Below are 20,015 nucleotides of genomic sequence, written 5' to 3' on the forward strand. Positions count from 1 at the left end.
TTAATAACCAGTATCAGGAGTCTATCCAGACTACCCTTTTTTATGCAATTTCGGGTTGCATCCACGTTTTAGCTCCTTTTCTTCTGCTATGGTGGATACTCCTGAGGATGAAAGCACTGTGAACAAACTGAAGGCTATCTGGTCTGAGGTGAAAGAGAACTTGAAGAGGGCACAGGGTAGTCAGGCCTCAGCTGCTAATAAGAGACGTTCCAAGGGCCCAAGCCTTGGAGTTGGGGATAAGGTATGGTTGTCCACCCGTCATATTAACTCAAGGTCCCTTCTGCTAAGCTGGGTCCCAGATTTATTGGACCTTACGAGATAGTCGAGGTCATCAATCCCACAGCTTTCCGCCTGAACCTCCCTCAGTCCTTGAAAATATCGAACGTGTTCCACAAATCCCTCCTCGTTGTATCGTGTTCCCATTCACCCAGTCAGGCCCCCCCTCCTCCTGTTTTGGTCAAGGGTAACCTGGAGTATGAAGTACAGAGGATCCTTGACTCCCGTATTGTCAGAGGGGCGGTGCAGTATCTTGTACATTGGAAGGGGTATGGCCCTGAGAAGCGATCATGGGTCCCAGCAAGTGAGGTCCACGCTAAAGGTCTTGTCAGGTGATTTCACCTCCAGTTCCCTGACAAGCCGGGTTTTGAGGGTCCGGTGGCCCCTCGTGGAGGGGGGGTACTGTCACGTCCCCATAGGAGTCTGCTCCTGCGATTTCTGCTCTGATCGCCAGACGACACCATGTTCCCACCATGGATAGTGCTGGTGATGGGAGAGGAGTCGGTGCCCATGGTTCTGCGGAGCACAGTGTCACGTCCCCAGCGGAGTCCGCTCCTGCGACTTCTGCTCCAATCGCCAGACGACGCCATGTTCCCACCATGGATAGTGGTGGTGATGGGAGAGGAGTCGTGCCCGTGGCTCTGCGGAGCACAGGCTCCGCTCATCCACTAGGCTGGGTTTCCCTGGAACCTGCAGTACCACTGGCTGACTGTAGGTGGCGTGTGTCTCCCGGCTGAAGTGGCCAACATTCACCTTCAGCCTATGGGAAGACACCACACCCTTCTTATTCCCCTCCTGTCACATGACCACTGCCAGTGATAGTTCTGTACTCCTGGCTCATGTGCTGTTTGTATTGTGATTCCTGTGCGCTGACCTTTGCTTGTTGTTTGACTACCCTCCTGCCTGTCATTTTTGTACCTTGCTGCCAGTTCGGGATTTGACCTCTGCTTTGTCTCCTCACTACGCCCTTGCCTGCCGATTCTGTTCCTGTTTTGCATCTCCTGGATTTTGACCCTGCCTGACGACCACGGACTGCAGCCTACCACAGGTAGTGATCTCTGGGGCTCTGTGTAATTCCAAATCCCTGTATAGGGGTTAAAGGGTTGCAGAGTTCTTGGGGTCCTGCTTTGTGAGCGGCTTTTCACTAGATTCCCCTTACAGCCAGTCTGAGTCTGTGGCTCCTATCAGGCATTACACTGTTGTTGCTGCAGCTGCTGCTGAGCCAATTGCTGCTGCTGTATTAACAGCTTGTTCGTCTCCTGCTGGGCCAGCTGCTGTTGTTGTTGGGCCAGCACCAGGTGCTTAATCAGGTCCTCCATGGTGTCTGACCGTGTTCCCTGGCTCATGGCTGCCTTCACCCAGGACATCCAGCTCCTCTGTAGCCGGTATAAGCGGTCCCGGGATTCCTGCCCGCATTCTCCACCACTTGTGGTAGAGCCACTTTCTCAGCAGTAGGGGATGGATGCAGCAACACTGCACGGGTCGATTTTCACCTGGTTTATTATCATCAGTCACAATCCATTGACAAGAAGACAGCACTACTGCCTCCAGCACAGGAACATACAGAGCAGACCACAGTGTGTGCAGAGGCCTGGCCTTTACCTCTGGGACCACACCCCGAGGTGGAGATACGGGGAGCAGCCATCCCACCCATCTCTATAGCTGTCCACAACAAACCCGGCCCAGGTAATACAGATTAACCCTCTCAGCACCTAATATGCTGGAGTGCTACATCCGGACTCACATCACTGATTGCAGAAGTCGCAGCGACACATATCTCCCCTCCTGCACATCACCAGTGATCACATCACAATTGTATACAAGCTGCACACTGACACTGCACATTGTATACAAGCTGCACACTGACACTGTACATTGTATATAAGCTGCACACTGACACTGCACATTGTATATAAGCTGCGCACTGACACTGCACATTGTATATAAGCTGCGCACTGACACTCCAAGTTGTATACAAGCTGCGCACTGACACTGCACGTTGTATACAAGCTGCGCACTGACACTGCACGTTGTATACAAGCTGCGCACTGACACTGCACGTTGTATACAAGCTGCACACTGACTCTGCACATTGTATACAAGCTGCGCACTGACACTCCTCGTTGTATACAAGCTGCGCACTGACACTGCACGTTGTATACAAGGTGCGCACTGACACTGCATGTTGTATACAAGCTGAACACTGACTCTGCACATTGTATACAAGCTGCGCACTGACACTGCACGTTGTATACAAGCTGCACACTGACACTGCACATTGTATACAAGCTGCGCACTGACACTGCACATTGTATCACAGGGGCAGATCTGCAGTGATGTCTCAATAAAATTTGTAATAAAATATTTACAGAAATGTTAGGGGTATACTCACTTTAGTGATATAAGTTATACATATATATATATATACTGTATATTAGTGTATATATAGTTCTTAGTTTGCAGAGTGCAGCATCTCCCTGGTGGCTGTGCTCAGCATTACAGCTGTGTGAATGAGGCTCTACACCAGAGGTCTCAAACACGCGGCCCCCGAGGCTGCTTGTTGCGGCCCGCAGACCCTGTGACGATCGCCACAGTGGCATCATTTGCGGTGCCGCGCAAAGGAGCTGTCGGCATTATACCAATGGCTACCGCCGGCCAATCAGATGCAAGGAAGTGACGTCTCCTCCTTGCACCTGATTGCACTTACATATGGCTCATCAGCGCTCTGCCTCATCAGCGCTCTGCCTCACCTGCTCTGTCTCATCCGCTCTGCCTCACCTGTTTTGTCTCATCCGCTCTGCCTCACCTGTTTTGTCTCATCAGCGCTCTGCCTCACCTGTTTTGTCTCATCAGCGCTCTGCCTCATCAGCTCTGCCTCATCAGCTCTCTGCCTCATCAGCGCTCTGCCTCACCTGCTCTGTCTCATCCGCTCTGCCTCACCTGTTTTGTCTCATCAGCGCTCTGCCTCACCTGCTCTGTCTCATCCGCTCTGCCTCACCTGTTTTGTCTCATCAGCGCTCTGCCTCACCTGTTTTGTCTCATCAGCGCTCTGCCTCATCAGCTCTGCCTCATCAGCTCTCTGTCTCATCAGCGCTCTGCCTCATTAGCGCTCTGCCTCATCAGCGCTCTGCCTCATTAGCGCTCTGCCTCATCAGCGCTCTGCCTCATCAGCGCTCTGCCTCATCAGCGCTCTGCCTCATCAGCGCTCTGCCTCATCAGTGCTTTGCCTCATCAGCGCTCTGCCTCATCAGTGCTTTGCCTCATCAGCGCTCTGCCTCATCAGTGCTCTGCCTCATCAGCGCTCTGCCTCATCAGCGCTCTGCCTCATCAGCGCTCTGCCTCATCCTTCTCTCTCCAGGGTGGGACCTTTATCTGATTGTGAGTGTCGCAGGCGGAGGAGTTGCTCTCATCATCTTCATCGCTCTGGTTGTTTACTCCGTTAAGTACAAGCCCTGGAGAAGCCGCGGACGAACAGGTGAGTGACACTTCAATCACACATCAATCACACATCAATCCCTCATCACACATCAATCACACATCAATCACACATCAATCACTCATCAATCACACATCAATCACACATCAATCACAAATCAGTCACACATCAATCCCTCATCACACATCAATCACACATCAATCACACATCAATCCCTCATCACACATCAATCACACATCAATCACACATCAATCCCTCATCATACATCAATCACACATCAGTCACACGTCAATCCCTCATCACACATCAATCACACATCAATCACACATCAATCCCTCATCACACATCAATCACACATCAATCCCTCATCACACATCAATCACACATCAATCCCTCATCACACATCAATCACACATCAATCCCTCATCACACATCAGTCACACATCAGTCACACATCAGTCACACGTCAGTCACACGTCAGTCACACATCAGTCACACATCAGTCACACATCAATCCCTCATCACACATCAGTCACACATCAGTCACACATCAGTCACACATCAGTCACATGTCAGTCACACATCAGTCACACGTCAGTCACACGTCAGTCACACATCAGTCACACATCAATCACACGCCAGTCACACATCAGTCACACGTCAATCACACGTCAATCACACATCAGTCACACATCAGTCAAACATCAGTCACACGTAAGTCACACATCAATCCCTCATCACACATCAATCACACGTCAGTCACTCGTCAATCACTCATCAATCACTCATCAATCACACGTCAGTCACACATCAGTCACACGTCAATCACACGTCAATCACACATCAGCACACATCAGTCACTCATCAATCACTCATCAATCACACGTCAGTCACATGTCAGTCACACGTCAATCACTCGTCAATCACACATCAGTCACACATCAGTCACACGTCAATCACACGTCAATCACACGTCAGTCACACGTCAGTCACACGTCAGTCACACATCAATCACACATCAATCACTCATCAATCACTCATCAATCACTCGTCAGTCACACATCAATCACAAGTCAATCACACGTCAGTCACACATCAGTCACACATCAGTCACTCATCAATCACACATCAGTCACTCATCAATCACACATCAGTCACACATCAGTCACACATCAGTCACACATCAATCACACATCAGTCACTCCTCAATCACACATCAGTCACTCATCAGTCACACATCAGTCACACATCAGTCACACATCAATCACACATCAGTCACTCATCAATCACTCATCAATCACTCATCAATCACTCGTCAGTCACACATCAATCACACGTCAATCACACATCAATCACACATCAATCACACATCAATCACTCGTCAATCACACATCAATCACACATCAATCACACATCAATCACACATCAATCACACATCAATCACTCATCAATCACACATCAGTCACACATCAGTCACACATCAGTCACACATCAATCACACATCAGTCACTCATCAATCACTCATCAATCACTCATCAATCACTCGTCAGTCACACATCAATCACACGTCAATCACACATCAATCACACATCAATCACACATCAATCACTCGTCAATCACACATCAATCACACATCAATCACACATCAATCACACATCAATCACACATCAATCACACATCAATCCCTCATCACACATCAATCACACATCAATCACACATCAATCACACATCAGTCACACATCAATCACTCATCAATCACACATCAGTCACACATCAGTCACACATCAGTCACACAGACATAGCACAATATACAGCACCGCAGGAAAAGTTTCAGCCGATGCAAAAAATGCTGTAAATTTACAATAATAAAAGAGGTATTTTTTATTAATTAACAAAATACAAAATGACTGAAAAAAACAGAAATGTAAACCCCCTCCGTATCTGGTGACCGCCCGTCTCCTCCATCCTCAGTATTCAGTGATCGCCCGTCTCCTCCATCCTCAGTATTCAGTGACCGCCCGTCTCCTCCGTCCTCAGTATTCAGTGACCGACCATCTCCTCCATCCTCAGTATTCAGTGACCGCCCGTCTCCTCCGTCCTCAGTATTCAGTGACCGCCCGTCTCCTCTGTCCTCAGTATTCAGTGACCGCCCGTCTCCTCCGTCCTCAGTATTCAGTGACCGCCCGTCTCCTCCATCCTCATTATTCAGTGACCGCCCGTCTCCTCCATCCTCATTATTCAGTGACCGCCCGTCTCCTCCGTCCTCAGTATTCAGTGACCGCCCGTCTCCTCCGTCCTCAGTATTCAGTGACCGCCCGTCTCCTCCGTCCTCAGTATTCAGTGACCGCCCGTCTCCTCCGTCCTCAGTATTCAGTGACCACCCGTCTCCTCCGTCCTCAGTATTCAGTGACCGCCCATCTCCACCGTCCTCAGTATTCAGTGACCACCCGTCTCCTCCGTCCTCAGTATTCAGTGACCGCCCATCTCCACCGTCCTCAGTATTCAGTGACCACCCGTCTCCTCCGTCCTCAGTATTCAGTGACCGCCCGTCTCCTCCATCCTCATTATTCAGTGACCGCCCATCTCCTCCGTCCTCAGTATTCAGTGACCGCCCATCTCCTCCATCCTCAGTATTCAGTGACCGTCCGTCTCCTCCGTCCTCAGTATTCAGTGACCGTCCGTCTCCTCCGTCCTCAGTATTCAGTGACCGCCCATCTCCTCCATCCTCAGTATTCAGTGACCGCCCGTCTCCTCCATCCTCATTATTCAGTGACCGTCCGTCTCCTCCGTCCTCAGTATTCAGTGACCGCCTGTCTCCTCCATCCTCAGTATTCAGTGACCACCCGTCTCCTCCATCCTCATTATTCAGTGACCGCCCATCTCCTCCGTCCTCAGTATTCAGTGACCGCCCATCTCCTCCATCCTCAGTATTCAGTGACCGCCCATCTCCTCCATCCTCAGTATTCAGTGACCGCCCATCTCCTCCATCCTCAGTATTCAGTGACCGCCCGTCTCCTCCATCCTCAGTATTCAGTGACCGACCATCTCCTCTGTCCTCAGTATTCAGTGATCGCCCGTCTCCTCCATCCTCAGTATTCAGTGACCGCCCATCTCCTCCATCCTCAGTATTCAGTGACCGCTCGTCTCCTCAGTATTCAGTGACCGCCCGTCTCCTCCGTCCTCAGTATTCAGTGACCGCCCATCTCCTCTGTCCTCAGTATTCAGTGATCGCCCGTCTCCTCCATCCTCAGTATTCAGTGACCGCCCATCTCCTCCGTCCTCAGTATTCAGTGACCGCTCGTCTCCTCAGTATTCAGTGACCGCCCGTCTCCTCCATCCTCAGTATTCAGTGATCGCCCGTCTCCTCCGTCCTCATTATTCAGTGACCGCCCGTCTCCTCCATCCTCAGTATTCAGTGACCGCCCGTCTCCTCCATCCTCAGTATTCAGTGACCGCCCGTCTCCTCCATCCTCATTATTCAGTGATCGCCCGTCTCCTCCATCCTCAGTATTCAGTGACCGCCCCTCTCCTCCATCCTCATTATTCAGTGATCGCCCGTCTCCTCCATCCTCAGTATTCAGTGACGGCCCGTCTCCTCCCTCCTCAGTATTCAGTGACCGCCCGTCTCCTCCATCCTCAGTATTCAGTGACCGCCCGTCTCCTCCATCCTCAGTATTCAGTGACCGCCCGTCTCCTCCATCCTCATTATTCAGTGATCGCCCGTCTCCTCCATCCTCAGTATTCAGTGACCGCCCGTCTCCTCCAACCTCAGTATTCAGTGACCGCCTGTCTCCTCCATCCTCAGTATTCAGTGACCGCCCGTCTCCTCCATCCTCAGTATTCAGTGACGGCCCGTCTCCTCCCTCCTCAGTATTCAGTGACCGCCCGTCTCCTCCATCCTCAGTATTCAGTGACCGCCCGTCTCCTCCATCCTCAGTATTCAGTGACCGCCCGTCTCCTCCATCCTCATTATTCAGTGATCGCCCGTCTCCTCCATCCTCAGTATTCAGTGAACGCCCGTCTCCTCCATCCTCATTATGCAGTGATCGCCCATCTTCTCCATCCTCAGTATTCAGTGACCGCCCATCTCCTCCATCCTCAGTATTCAGTGACCGCCCGTCTCCTCCGTCCTCAGTATTCAGTGACCGCCCGTCTCCTCTGTCCTCAGTATTCAGTGACCGCTCGTCTCCTCAGTATTCAGTGATCACTCGTCTCCTCCGTCCTCATTATTCAGTGACCGCCCGTCTCCTCCGTCCTCATTATTCAGTGACCGCCCGTCTCCTCCATCCTCAGTATTCAGTGACCGCCCGTCTCCTCCATCCTCATTATTCAGTGATCGCCCGTCTCCTCCATCCTCAGTATTCAGTGACCGCCCGTCTCCTCCATCCTCAGTATTCAGTGACCGCCCGTCTCCTCCATCCTCAGTATTCAGTGACCGCCCGTCTCCTCCATCCTCAGTATTCAGTGACCGCCCGTCTCCTCCATCCTCAGTATTCAGTGACCGCCCGTCTCCTCCATCCTCATTATTCAGTGATCGCCCGTCTCCTCCATCCTCAGTATTCAGTGACCGCCCCTCTCCTCCATCCTCATTATTCAGTGACCGCCCGTCTCCTCCGTCCTCAGTATTCAGTGACCGCCCGTCTCCTCCGTCCTCAGTATTCAGTGACCGCCCGTCTCCTCCGTCCTCAGTATTCAGTGACCGCCCGTCTCCTCCGTCCTCAGTATTCAGTGACCACCCGTCTCCTCCGTCCTCAGTATTCAGTGACCGCCCATCTCCACCGTCCTCAGTATTCAGTGACCACCCGTCTCCTCCGTCCTCAGTATTCAGTGACCGCCCATCTCCACCGTCCTCAGTATTCAGTGACCACCCGTCTCCTCCGTCCTCAGTATTCAGTGACCGCCCGTCTCCTCCATCCTCATTATTCAGTGACCGCCCATCTCCTCCGTCCTCAGTATTCAGTGACCGCCCATCTCCTCCATCCTCAGTATTCAGTGACCGTCCGTCTCCTCCGTCCTCAGTATTCAGTGACCGTCCGTCTCCTCCGTCCTCAGTATTCAGTGACCGCCCATCTCCTCCATCCTCAGTATTCAGTGACCGCCCGTCTCCTCCATCCTCATTATTCAGTGACCGTCCGTCTCCTCCGTCCTCAGTATTCAGTGACCGCCTGTCTCCTCCATCCTCAGTATTCAGTGACCACCCGTCTCCTCCATCCTCATTATTCAGTGACCGCCCATCTCCTCCGTCCTCAGTATTCAGTGACCGCCCATCTCCTCCATCCTCAGTATTCAGTGACCGCCCATCTCCTCCATCCTCAGTATTCAGTGACCGCCCATCTCCTCCATCCTCAGTATTCAGTGACCGCCCGTCTCCTCCATCCTCAGTATTCAGTGACCGACCATCTCCTCTGTCCTCAGTATTCAGTGATCGCCCGTCTCCTCCATCCTCAGTATTCAGTGACCGCCCATCTCCTCCATCCTCAGTATTCAGTGACCGCTCGTCTCCTCAGTATTCAGTGACCGCCCGTCTCCTCCGTCCTCAGTATTCAGTGACCGCCCATCTCCTCTGTCCTCAGTATTCAGTGATCGCCCGTCTCCTCCATCCTCAGTATTCAGTGACCGCCCATCTCCTCCGTCCTCAGTATTCAGTGACCGCTCGTCTCCTCAGTATTCAGTGACCGCCCGTCTCCTCCATCCTCAGTATTCAGTGATCGCCCGTCTCCTCCGTCCTCATTATTCAGTGACCGCCCGTCTCCTCCATCCTCAGTATTCAGTGACCGCCCGTCTCCTCCATCCTCAGTATTCAGTGACCGCCCGTCTCCTCCATCCTCATTATTCAGTGATCGCCCGTCTCCTCCATCCTCAGTATTCAGTGACCGCCCCTCTCCTCCATCCTCATTATTCAGTGATCGCCCGTCTCCTCCATCCTCAGTATTCAGTGACGGCCCGTCTCCTCCCTCCTCAGTATTCAGTGACCGCCCGTCTCCTCCATCCTCAGTATTCAGTGACCGCCCGTCTCCTCCATCCTCAGTATTCAGTGACCGCCCGTCTCCTCCATCCTCATTATTCAGTGATCGCCCGTCTCCTCCATCCTCAGTATTCAGTGACCGCCCGTCTCCTCCAACCTCAGTATTCAGTGACCGCCTGTCTCCTCCATCCTCAGTATTCAGTGACCGCCCGTCTCCTCCATCCTCAGTATTCAGTGACGGCCCGTCTCCTCCCTCCTCAGTATTCAGTGACCGCCCGTCTCCTCCATCCTCAGTATTCAGTGACCGCCCGTCTCCTCCATCCTCAGTATTCAGTGACCGCCCGTCTCCTCCATCCTCATTATTCAGTGATCGCCCGTCTCCTCCATCCTCAGTATTCAGTGAACGCCCGTCTCCTCCATCCTCATTATGCAGTGATCGCCCATCTTCTCCATCCTCAGTATTCAGTGACCGCCCATCTCCTCCATCCTCAGTATTCAGTGACCGCCCGTCTCCTCCGTCCTCAGTATTCAGTGACCGCCCGTCTCCTCTGTCCTCAGTATTCAGTGACCGCTCGTCTCCTCAGTATTCAGTGATCACTCGTCTCCTCCGTCCTCATTATTCAGTGACCGCCCGTCTCCTCCGTCCTCATTATTCAGTGACCGCCCGTCTCCTCCATCCTCAGTATTCAATGACCGCCCGTCTCCTCCATCCTCATTATTCAGTGATCGCCCGTCTCCTCCATCCTCAGTATTCAGTGACCGCCCGTCTCCTCCATCCTCAGTATTCAGTGACCGCCCGTCTCCTCCATCCTCAGTATTCAGTGACCGCCCGTCTCCTCCATCCTCAGTATTCAGTGACCGCCCGTCTCCTCCATCCTCAGTATTCAGTGACCGCCCGTCTCCTCCATCCTCATTATTCAGTGATCGCCCGTCTCCTCCATCCTCAGTATTCAGTGACCGCCCCTCTCCTCCATCCTCATTATTCAGTGATCGCCCGTCTCCTCCATCCTCAGTATTCAGTGACCGCCCGTCTCCTCCCTCCTCAGTATTCAGTGACCGCCCGTCTCCTCCATCCTCAGTATTCAGTGACCGCCCGTCTCCTCCATCCTCAGTATTCAGTGACCGCCCGTCTCCTCCATCCTCATTATTCAGTGATCGCCCGTCTCCTCCATCCTCAGTATTCAGTGACCGCCCGTCTCCTCCATCCTCAGTATTCAGTGACCGCCTGTCTCCTCCATCCTCAGTATTCAGTGACCGCCCGTCTCCTCCATCCTCATTATGCAGTGATCGCCCATCTTCTCCATCCTCAGTATTCAGTGACCGCCCATCTCCTCCATCCTCAGTATTCAGTGACCGCCCGTCTCCTCCGTCCTCAGTATTCAGTGACCGCCCGTCTCCTCTGTCCTCAGTATTCAGTGATCGCCCGTCTCCTCCATCCTCAGTATTCAGTGACCGCCTGTCTCCTCCGTCCTCAGTATTCAGTGACCGCTCGTCTCCTCAGTATTCAGTGATCGCCCGTCTCCTCCGTCCTCATTATTCAGTGACCGCCCGTCTCCTCCGTCCTCATTATTCAGTGACCGCCCGTCTCCTCCATCCTCAGTATTCAGTGACCGCCCGTCTCCTCCATTCTCATTATTCAGTGATCGCCCGTCTCCTCCATCCTCAGTATTCAGTGACCGCCCGTCTCCTCCATCCTCAGTATTCAGTGACCGCCCGTCTCCTCCATCCTCAGTATTCAGTGACCGCCCGTCTCCTCCATCCTCAGTATTCAGTGACCGCCCGTCTCCTCCATCCTTATTATTCAGTGATCGCCCGTCTCCTCCATCCTCAGTATTCAGTGACCGCCCATCTCCTCCATCCTCAGTATTCAGTGACCGCCCGTCTCCTCCATCCTCAGTATTCAGTGACCGCCCGTCTCCTCCATCCTCAGTATTCAGTGACCGCCCATCTCCTCCATCCTCAGTATTCAGTGACCTCCCGTCTCCTCCATCCTCAGTATTCAGTGACCGCCCGTCTCCTCCATCCTCATTATGCAGTGATCGCCCGTCTTCTCCATCCTCAGTATTCAGTGACCGTCCGTCTCCTCCATCCTCAGTATTCAGTGACCGTCCGTCTCCTCCATCCTCAGTATTCAGTGACCGTCCGTCTTCTCCGTCCTCAGTATTCAGTGACTGCCCGTCTCCTCCATCCTCATTATTCAGTGATCGCCCGTCTCCTCCCCCCTCAGCATTCAGTGACCGCCCGTCTCCTCCGTCCTCATTATTCAGTGATCGCCCGTCTCCTCCATCCTCAGTATTCAGTGACCGCCCGTCTTCTTCATCCTCATTATTCAGTGACCGCCCGTCTCCTCCCTCCTCAGTATTCAGTGACTGCCCGTCTCCTCCATCCTCAGTATTCAGTGACCGCCCGTCTCCTCCCTCCTCAGCATTCAGTGACCGCCCGTCTCCTCCGTCCTAATTATTCAGTGACCGCCCGTCTCCTCCGTCCTCAGTATTCAGTGACCGCCCGTCTCCTCCCTCCTCAGTATTCAGTGATCGCTCGTCTCCTCCATCCTCAGTATTCAGTGACCGCCCGTCTCCTCCATCCTCATTATTCAGTGATCGCCCGTCTCCTCCATCCTCAGTATTCAGTGACCGCCCGTCTCCTCCCTCCTCAGTATTCAGTGATCGCTCGTCTCCTCCATCCTCATTATTCAGTGATCGCCAGTCTCCTCCATCCTCAGTATTCAGTGACCCCCCCCCCCCGTCTCCTCCATACTCAGTATTCAGTGACCGCCCGTCTTCTTCATCCTCATTATTCAGTGATCGCCCGTCTCCTCCATCCTCAGTATTCAGTGACCGCCCGTCTTCTTCATCCTCATTATTCAGTGACTGCCCGTCTCCTCCATCCTCAGTATTCAGTGACCGCCCGTCTCCTCCATCCTCAGTATTCAGTGACCGCTTGTCTCCTCCGTCCTCAGTATTCAGTGACCGCCCGTCTCCTCCCTCCTCAGCATTCAGTGAGCGCCCGTCTCCTCCGTCCTCATTATTCAGTGACCGCCCGTCTCCTCCGTCCTCATTATTCAGTGACCGCCCGTCTCCTCCCTCCTCAGTATTCAGTGATCGCTCGTCTCCTCCATCCTCATTATTCAGTGATCGCCCGTCTTCTTCATCCTCAGTATTCAGTGACCGCCCGTCTCCTCCATCCTCAGTATTCAGTGACCGCCTGTCTCCTCCATCCTCAGTATTCAGTGACCGCCCGTCTCCTCCATCCTCATTATGCAGTGATCGCCCGTCTTCTCCATCCTCAGTATTCAGTGACCGTCCGTCTCCTCCATCCTCAGTATTCAGTGACCGTCCGTCTCCTCCATCCTCAGTATTCAGTGATCGCCCGTCTCCTCCGTCCTCATTATTCAGTGATTGCCCATCTCCTCCATCCTCATTATTCAGTGATCGCCCGTCTCCTCCATCCTCAGTATTCAGTGACCGCCCGTCTTCTTCATCCTCATTATTCAGTGACCGCCCGTCTCCTCCCTCCTCAGTATTCAGTGACTGCCCGTCTCCTCCATCCTCAGTATTCAGTGACCGCCCGTCTCCTCCCTCCTCAGCATTCAGTGACCGCCCGTCTCCTCCGTCCTCATTATTCAGTGACCGCCCGTCTCCTCCGTCCTCAGTATTCAGTGACCGCCCGTCTCCTCCCTCCTCAGTATTCAGTGATCGCTCGTCTCCTCCATCCTCAGTATTCAGTGACCGCCCGTCTCCTCCATCCTCATTATTCAGTGATCGCCCGTCTCCTCCATCCTCAGTATTCAGTGACCGCCCGTCTCCTCCCTCCTCAGTATTCAGTGATCGCTCGTCTCCTCCATCCTCATTATTCAGTGATCGCCCGTCTCCTCCATCCTCAGTATTCAGTGACCCCCCCCCCGTCTCCTCCATACTCAGTATTCAGTGACCGCCCGTCTTCTTCATCCTCATTATTCAGTGATCGCCCGTCTCCTCCATCCTCAATATTCAGTGACCGCCCGTCTTCTTCATCCTCATTATTCAGTGACTGCCCGTCTCCTCCATCCTCAGTATTCAGTGACCGCCCGTCTCCTCCATCCTCAGTATTCAGTGACCGCTTGTCTCCTCCGTCCTCAGTATTCAGTGACCGCCCGTCTCCTCCGTCCTCAGTATTCAGTGACCGACCATCTCCTCCATCCTCAGTATTCAGTGACCGCCCGTCTCCTCCGTCCTCAGTATTCAGTGACCGCCCGTCTCCTCTGTCCTCAGTATTCAGTGACCGCCCGTCTCCTCCGTCCTCAGTATTCAGTGACCGCCCGTCTCCTCCGTCCTCAGTATTCAGTGACCGCCCGTCTCCTCCGTCCTCAGTATTCAGTGACCACCCGTCTCCTCCGTCCTCAGTATTCAGTGACCGCCCATCTCCACCGTCCTCAGTATTCAGTGACCACCCGTCTCCTCCGTCCTCAGTATTCAGTGACCGCCCATCTCCACCGTCCTCAGTATTCAGTGACCACCCGTCTCCTCAGTATTCAGTGACCGCCCGTCTCCTCCATCCTCATTATTCAGTGACCGCCCATCTCCTCCGTCCTCAGTATTCAGTGACCGCCCATCTCCTCCATCCTCAGTATTCAGTGACCGTCCGTCTCCTCCGTCCTCAGTATTCAGTGACCGTCCGTCTCCTCCGTCCTCAGTATTCAGTGACCGCCCATCTCCTCCATCCTCAGTATTCAGTGACCGCCCGTCTCCTCCATCCTCATTATTCAGTGACCGTCCGTCTCCTCCGTCCTCAGTATTCAGTGACCGCCCGTCTCCTCCATCCTCAGTATTCAGTGACCGCCCGTCTCCTCCATCCTCATTATTCAGTGACCGCCCATCTCCTCCGTCCTCAGTATTCAGTGACCGCCCATCTCCTCCATCCTCAGTATTCAGTGACCGCCCATCTCCTCCATCCTCAGTATTCAGTGACCGCCCATCTCCTCCATCCTCAGTATTCAGTGACCGCCCGTCTCCTCCATCCTCAGTATTCAGTGACCGACCATCTCCTCTGTCCTCAGTATTCAGTGATCGCCCGTCTCCTCCATCCTCAGTATTCAGTGACCGCCCATCTCCTCCATCCTCAGTATTCAGTGACCGCCCGTCTCCTCCGTCCTCAGTATTCAGTGACCGACCATCTCCTCCATCCTCAGTATTCAGTGACCGCCCGTCTCCTCCGTCCTCAGTATTCAGTGACCGCCCGTCTCCTCTGTCCTCAGTATTCAGTGACCGCCCGTCTCCTTCGTCCTCAGTATTCAGTGACCGCCCGTCTCCTCCGTCCTCAGTATTCAGTGACCGCCCGTCTCCTCCGTCCTCAGTATTCAGTGACCACCCGTCTCCTCCGTCCTCAGTATTCAGTGACCGCCCATCTCCACCGTCCTCAGTATTCAGTGACCACCCGTCTCCTCCGTCCTCAGTATTCAGTGACCGCCCATCTCCACCGTCCTCAGTATTCAGTGACCACCCGTCTCCTCCGTCCTCAGTATTCAGTGACCGCCCGTCTCCTCCATCCTCATTATTCAGTGACCGCCCATCTCCTCCGTCCTCAGTATTCAGTGACCGCCCATCTCCTCCATCCTCAGTATTCAGTGACCGTCCGTCTCCTCCGTCCTCAGTATTCAGTGACCGTCCGTCTCCTCCGTCCTCAGTATTCAGTGACCGCCCATCTCCTCCATCCTCAGTATTCAGTGACCGCCCGTCTCCTCCATCCTCATTATTCAGTGACCGTCCGTCTCCTCCGTCCTCAGTATTCAGTGACCGCCCGTCTCCTCCATCCTCAGTATTCAGTGACCGCCCGTCTCCTCCATCCTCATTATTCAGTGACCGCCCATCTCCTCCGTCCTCAGTATTCAGTGACCGCCCATCTCCTCCATCCTCAGTATTCAGTGATCGCCCGTCTCCTCCATCCTCAGTATTCAGTGACGGCCCGTCTCCTCCCTCCTCAGTATTCAGTGACCGCCCGTCTCCTCCATCCTCAGTATTCAGTGACCGCCCGTCTCCTCCATCCTCATTATTCAGTGACCGCCCATCTCCTCCGTCCTCAGTATTCAGTGACCGCCCCTCTCCTCCATCCTCATTATTCAGTGATCGCCCGTCTCCTCCATCCTCAGTATTCAGTGACGGCCCGTCTCCTCCCTCCTCAGTATTCAGTGACCGCCCGTCTCCTCCATCCTCAGTATTCAGTGACGGCCCGTCTCCTCCCTCCTCAGTATTCAGTGACCGCCCGTCTCCTCCCTCCTCATTATTCAGTGACCGCCCGTCTCCTCCATCCTCATTATGCAGTGATCGCCCGTCTTCTCCATCCTCAGTATTCAGTGACCGTCCGTCTCCTCCATCCTCAGTATTCAGTGACCGTCCGTCTCCTCCATCCTCAGTATTCAGTGACCGTCCGTCTTCTCCGTCCTCAGTATTCAGTGACTGCCCGTCTCCTCCATCCTCATTATTCAGTGATCGCCCGTCTCCTCCATCCTCAGTATTCAGTGACCGCCCGTCTTCTTCATCCTCATTATTCAGTGACCGCCCGTCTCCTCCCTCCTCAGTATTCAGTGACTGCCCGTCTCCTCCATCCTCAGTATTCAGTGACCGCCCGTCTCCTCCCTCCTCAGCATTCAGTGACCGCCCGTCTCCTCCGTCCTAATTATTCAGTGACCGCCCGTCTCCTCCGTCCTCAGTATTCAGTGACCGCCCGTCTCCTCCCTCCTCAGTATTCAGTGATCGCTCGTCTCCTCCATCCTCAGTATTCAGTGACCGCCCGTCTCCTCCATCCTCATTATTCAGTGATCGCCCGTCTCCTCCATCCTCAGTATTCAGTGACCGCCCGTCTCCTCCCTCCTCAGTATTCAGTGATCGCTCGTCTCCTCCATCCTCATTATTCAGTGATCGCCAGTCTCCTCCATCCTCAGTATTCAGTGACCCCCCCCCCCCCCCGTCTCCTCCATACTCAGTATTCAGTGACCGCCCGTCTTCTTCATCCTCATTATTCAGTGATCGCCCGTCTCCTCCATCCTCAGTATTCAGTGACCGCCCGTCTTCTTCATCCTCATTATTCAGTGACTGCCCGTCTCCTCCATCCTCAGTATTCAGTGACCGCCCGTCTCCTCCATCCTCAGTATTCAGTGACCGCTTGTCTCCTCCGTCCTCAGTATTCAGTGACCGCCCGTCTCCTCCCTCCTCAGCATTCAGTGAGCGCCCGTCTCCTCCGTCCTCATTATTCAGTGACCGCCCGTCTCCTCCGTCCTCATTATTCAGTGACCGCCCGTCTCCTCCCTCCTCAGTATTCAGTGATCGCTCGTCTCCTCCATCCTCATTATTCAGTGATTGCCCGTCTTCTTCATCCTCAGTATTCAGTGACCGCCCGTCTCCTCCATCCTCAGTATTCAGTGACCGCCTGTCTCCTCCATCCTCAGTATTCAGTGACCGCCCGTCTCCTCCATCCTCATTATGCAGTGATCGCCCGTCTTCTCCATCCTCAGTATTCAGTGACCGTCCGTCTCCTCCATCCTCAGTATTCAGTGACCGTCCGTCTCCTCCATCCTCAGTATTCAGTGATCGCCCGTCTCCTCCGTCCTCATTATTCAGTGATTGCCCATCTCCTCCATCCTCATTATTCAGTGATCGCCCGTCTCCTCCATCCTCAGTATTCAGTGACCGCCCGTCTTCTTCATCCTCATTATTCAGTGACCGCCCGTCTCCTCCCTCCTCAGTATTCAGTGACTGCCCGTCTCCTCCATCCTCAGTATTCAGTGACCGCCCGTCTCCTCCCTCCTCAGCATTCAGTGACCGCCCGTCTCCTCCGTCCTCATTATTCAGTGACCGCCCGTCTCCTCCGTCCTCAGTATTCAGTGACCGCCCGTCTCCTCCCTCCTCAGTATTCAGTGATCGCTCGTCTCCTCCATCCTCAGTATTCAGTGACCGCCCGTCTCCTCCATCCTCATTATTCAGTGATCGCCCGTCTCCTCCATCCTCAGTATTCAGTGACCGCCCGTCTCCTCCCTCCTCAGTATTCAGTGATCGCTCGTCTCCTCCATCCTCATTATTCAGTGATCGCCCGTCTCCTCCATCCTCAGTATTCAGTGACCCCCCCCCCGTCTCCTCCATACTCAGTATTCAGTGACCGCCCGTCTTCTTCATCCTCATTATTCAGTGATCGCCCGTCTCCTCCATCCTCAATATTCAGTGACCGCCCGTCTTCTTCATCCTCATTATTCAGTGACTGCCCGTCTCCTCCATCCTCAGTATTCAGTGACCGCCCGTCTCCTCCATCCTCAGTATTCAGTGACCGCTTGTCTCCTCCGTCCTCAGTATTCAGTGACCGCCCGTCTCCTCCGTCCTCAGTATTCAGTGACCGACCATCTCCTCCATCCTCAGTATTCAGTGACCGCCCGTCTCCTCCGTCCTCAGTATTCAGTGACCGCCCGTCTCCTCTGTCCTCAGTATTCAGTGACCGCCCGTCTCCTCCGTCCTCAGTATTCAGTGACCGCCCGTCTCCTCCGTCCTCAGTATTCAGTGACCGCCCGTCTCCTCCGTCCTCAGTATTCAGTGACCACCCGTCTCCTCCGTCCTCAGTATTCAGTGACCGCCCATCTCCACCGTCCTCAGTATTCAGTGACCACCCGTCTCCTCCGTCCTCAGTATTCAGTGACCGCCCATCTCCACCGTCCTCAGTATTCAGTGACCACCCGTCTCCTCAGTATTCAGTGACCGCCCGTCTCCTCCATCCTCATTATTCAGTGACCGCCCATCTCCTCCGTCCTCAGTATTCAGTGACCGCCCATCTCCTCCATCCTCAGTATTCAGTGACCGTCCGTCTCCTCCGTCCTCAGTATTCAGTGACCGTCCGTCTCCTCCGTCCTCAGTATTCAGTGACCGCCCATCTCCTCCATCCTCAGTATTCAGTGACCGCCCGTCTCCTCCATCCTCATTATTCAGTGACCGTCCGTCTCCTCCGTCCTCAGTATTCAGTGACCGCCCGTCTCCTCCATCCTCAGTATTCAGTGACCGCCCGTCTCCTCCATCCTCATTATTCAGTGACCGCCCATCTCCTCCGTCCTCAGTATTCAGTGACCGCCCATCTCCTCCATCCTCAGTATTCAGTGACCGCCCATCTCCTCCATCCTCAGTATTCAGTGACCGCCCATCTCCTCCATCCTCAGTATTCAGTGACCGCCCGTCTCCTCCATCCTCAGTATTCAGTGACCGACCATCTCCTCTGTCCTCAGTATTCAGTGATCGCCCGTCTCCTCCATCCTCAGTATTCAGTGACCGCCCATCTCCTCCATCCTCAGTATTCAGTGACCGCCCGTCTCCTCCGTCCTCAGTATTCAGTGACCGACCATCTCCTCCATCCTCAGTATTCAGTGACCGCCCGTCTCCTCCGTCCTCAGTATTCAGTGACCGCCCGTCTCCTCTGTCCTCAGTATTCAGTGACCGCCCGTCTCCTCCGTCCTCAGTATTCAGTGACCGCCCGTCTCCTCCGTCCTCAGTATTCAGTGACCGCCCGTCTCCTCCGTCCTCAGTATTCAGTGACCACCCGTCTCCTCCGTCCTCAGTATTCAGTGACCGCCCATCTCCACCGTCCTCAGTATTCAGTGACCACCCGTCTCCTCCGTCCTCAGTATTCAGTGACCGCCCATCTCCACCGTCCTCAGTATTCAGTGACCACCCGTCTCCTCCGTCCTCAGTATTCAGTGACCGCCCGTCTCCTCCATCCTCATTATTTAGTGACCGCCCATCTCCTCCGTCCTCAGTATTCAGTGACCGCCCATCTCCTCCATCCTCAGTATTCAGTGACCGTCCGTCTCCTCCGTCCTCAGTATTCAGTGACCGTCCGTCTCCTCCGTCCTCAGTATTCAGTGACCGCCCATCTCCTCCATCCTCAGTATTCAGTGACCGCCCGTCTCCTCCATCCTCATTATTCAGTGACCGTCCGTCTCCTCCGTCCTCAGTATTCAGTGACCGCCCGTCTCCTCCATCCTCAGTATTCAGTGACCGCCCGTCTCCTCCATCCTCATTATTCAGTGACCGCCCATCTCCTCCGTCCTCAGTATTCAGTGACCGCCCATCTCCTCCATCCTCAGTATTCAGTGATCGCCCGTCTCCTCCATCCTCAGTATTCAGTGACGGCCCGTCTCCTCCCTCCTCAGTATTCAGTGACCGCCCGTCTCCTCCATCCTCAGTATTCAGTGACCGCCCGTCTCCTCCATCCTCATTATTCAGTGACCGCCCATCTCCTCCGTCCTCAGTATTCAGTGACCGCCCGTCTCCTCCATCCTCAGTATTCAGTGACCGCCCGTCTCCTCCATCCTCATTATTCAGTGATCGCCCG

General features: G+C 54.0%; 1 protein-coding gene across 1 annotated transcript in view; it reads left to right on the plus strand.

Moving 5' to 3' along the window:
• The window catches only part of CD2 (CD2 molecule), a 159,221-nt gene that overhangs the window by 99,933 nt on the left and 39,273 nt on the right, over window positions 1-20,015 (plus strand). The window contains exon 4 of the mRNA XM_075332763.1: window positions 3,635-3,751. Coding sequence (XP_075188878.1) covers window positions 3,635-3,751 — 117 coding nt within the window. The remainder of the gene's footprint in view (window positions 1-3,634; window positions 3,752-20,015) is intronic.

This window comes from Anomaloglossus baeobatrachus, chromosome 2 (genome assembly GCF_048569485.1).
Source record: "Anomaloglossus baeobatrachus isolate aAnoBae1 chromosome 2, aAnoBae1.hap1, whole genome shotgun sequence".
NCBI classification, from domain to species: Eukaryota; Metazoa; Chordata; class Amphibia; order Anura; family Aromobatidae; genus Anomaloglossus; species Anomaloglossus baeobatrachus.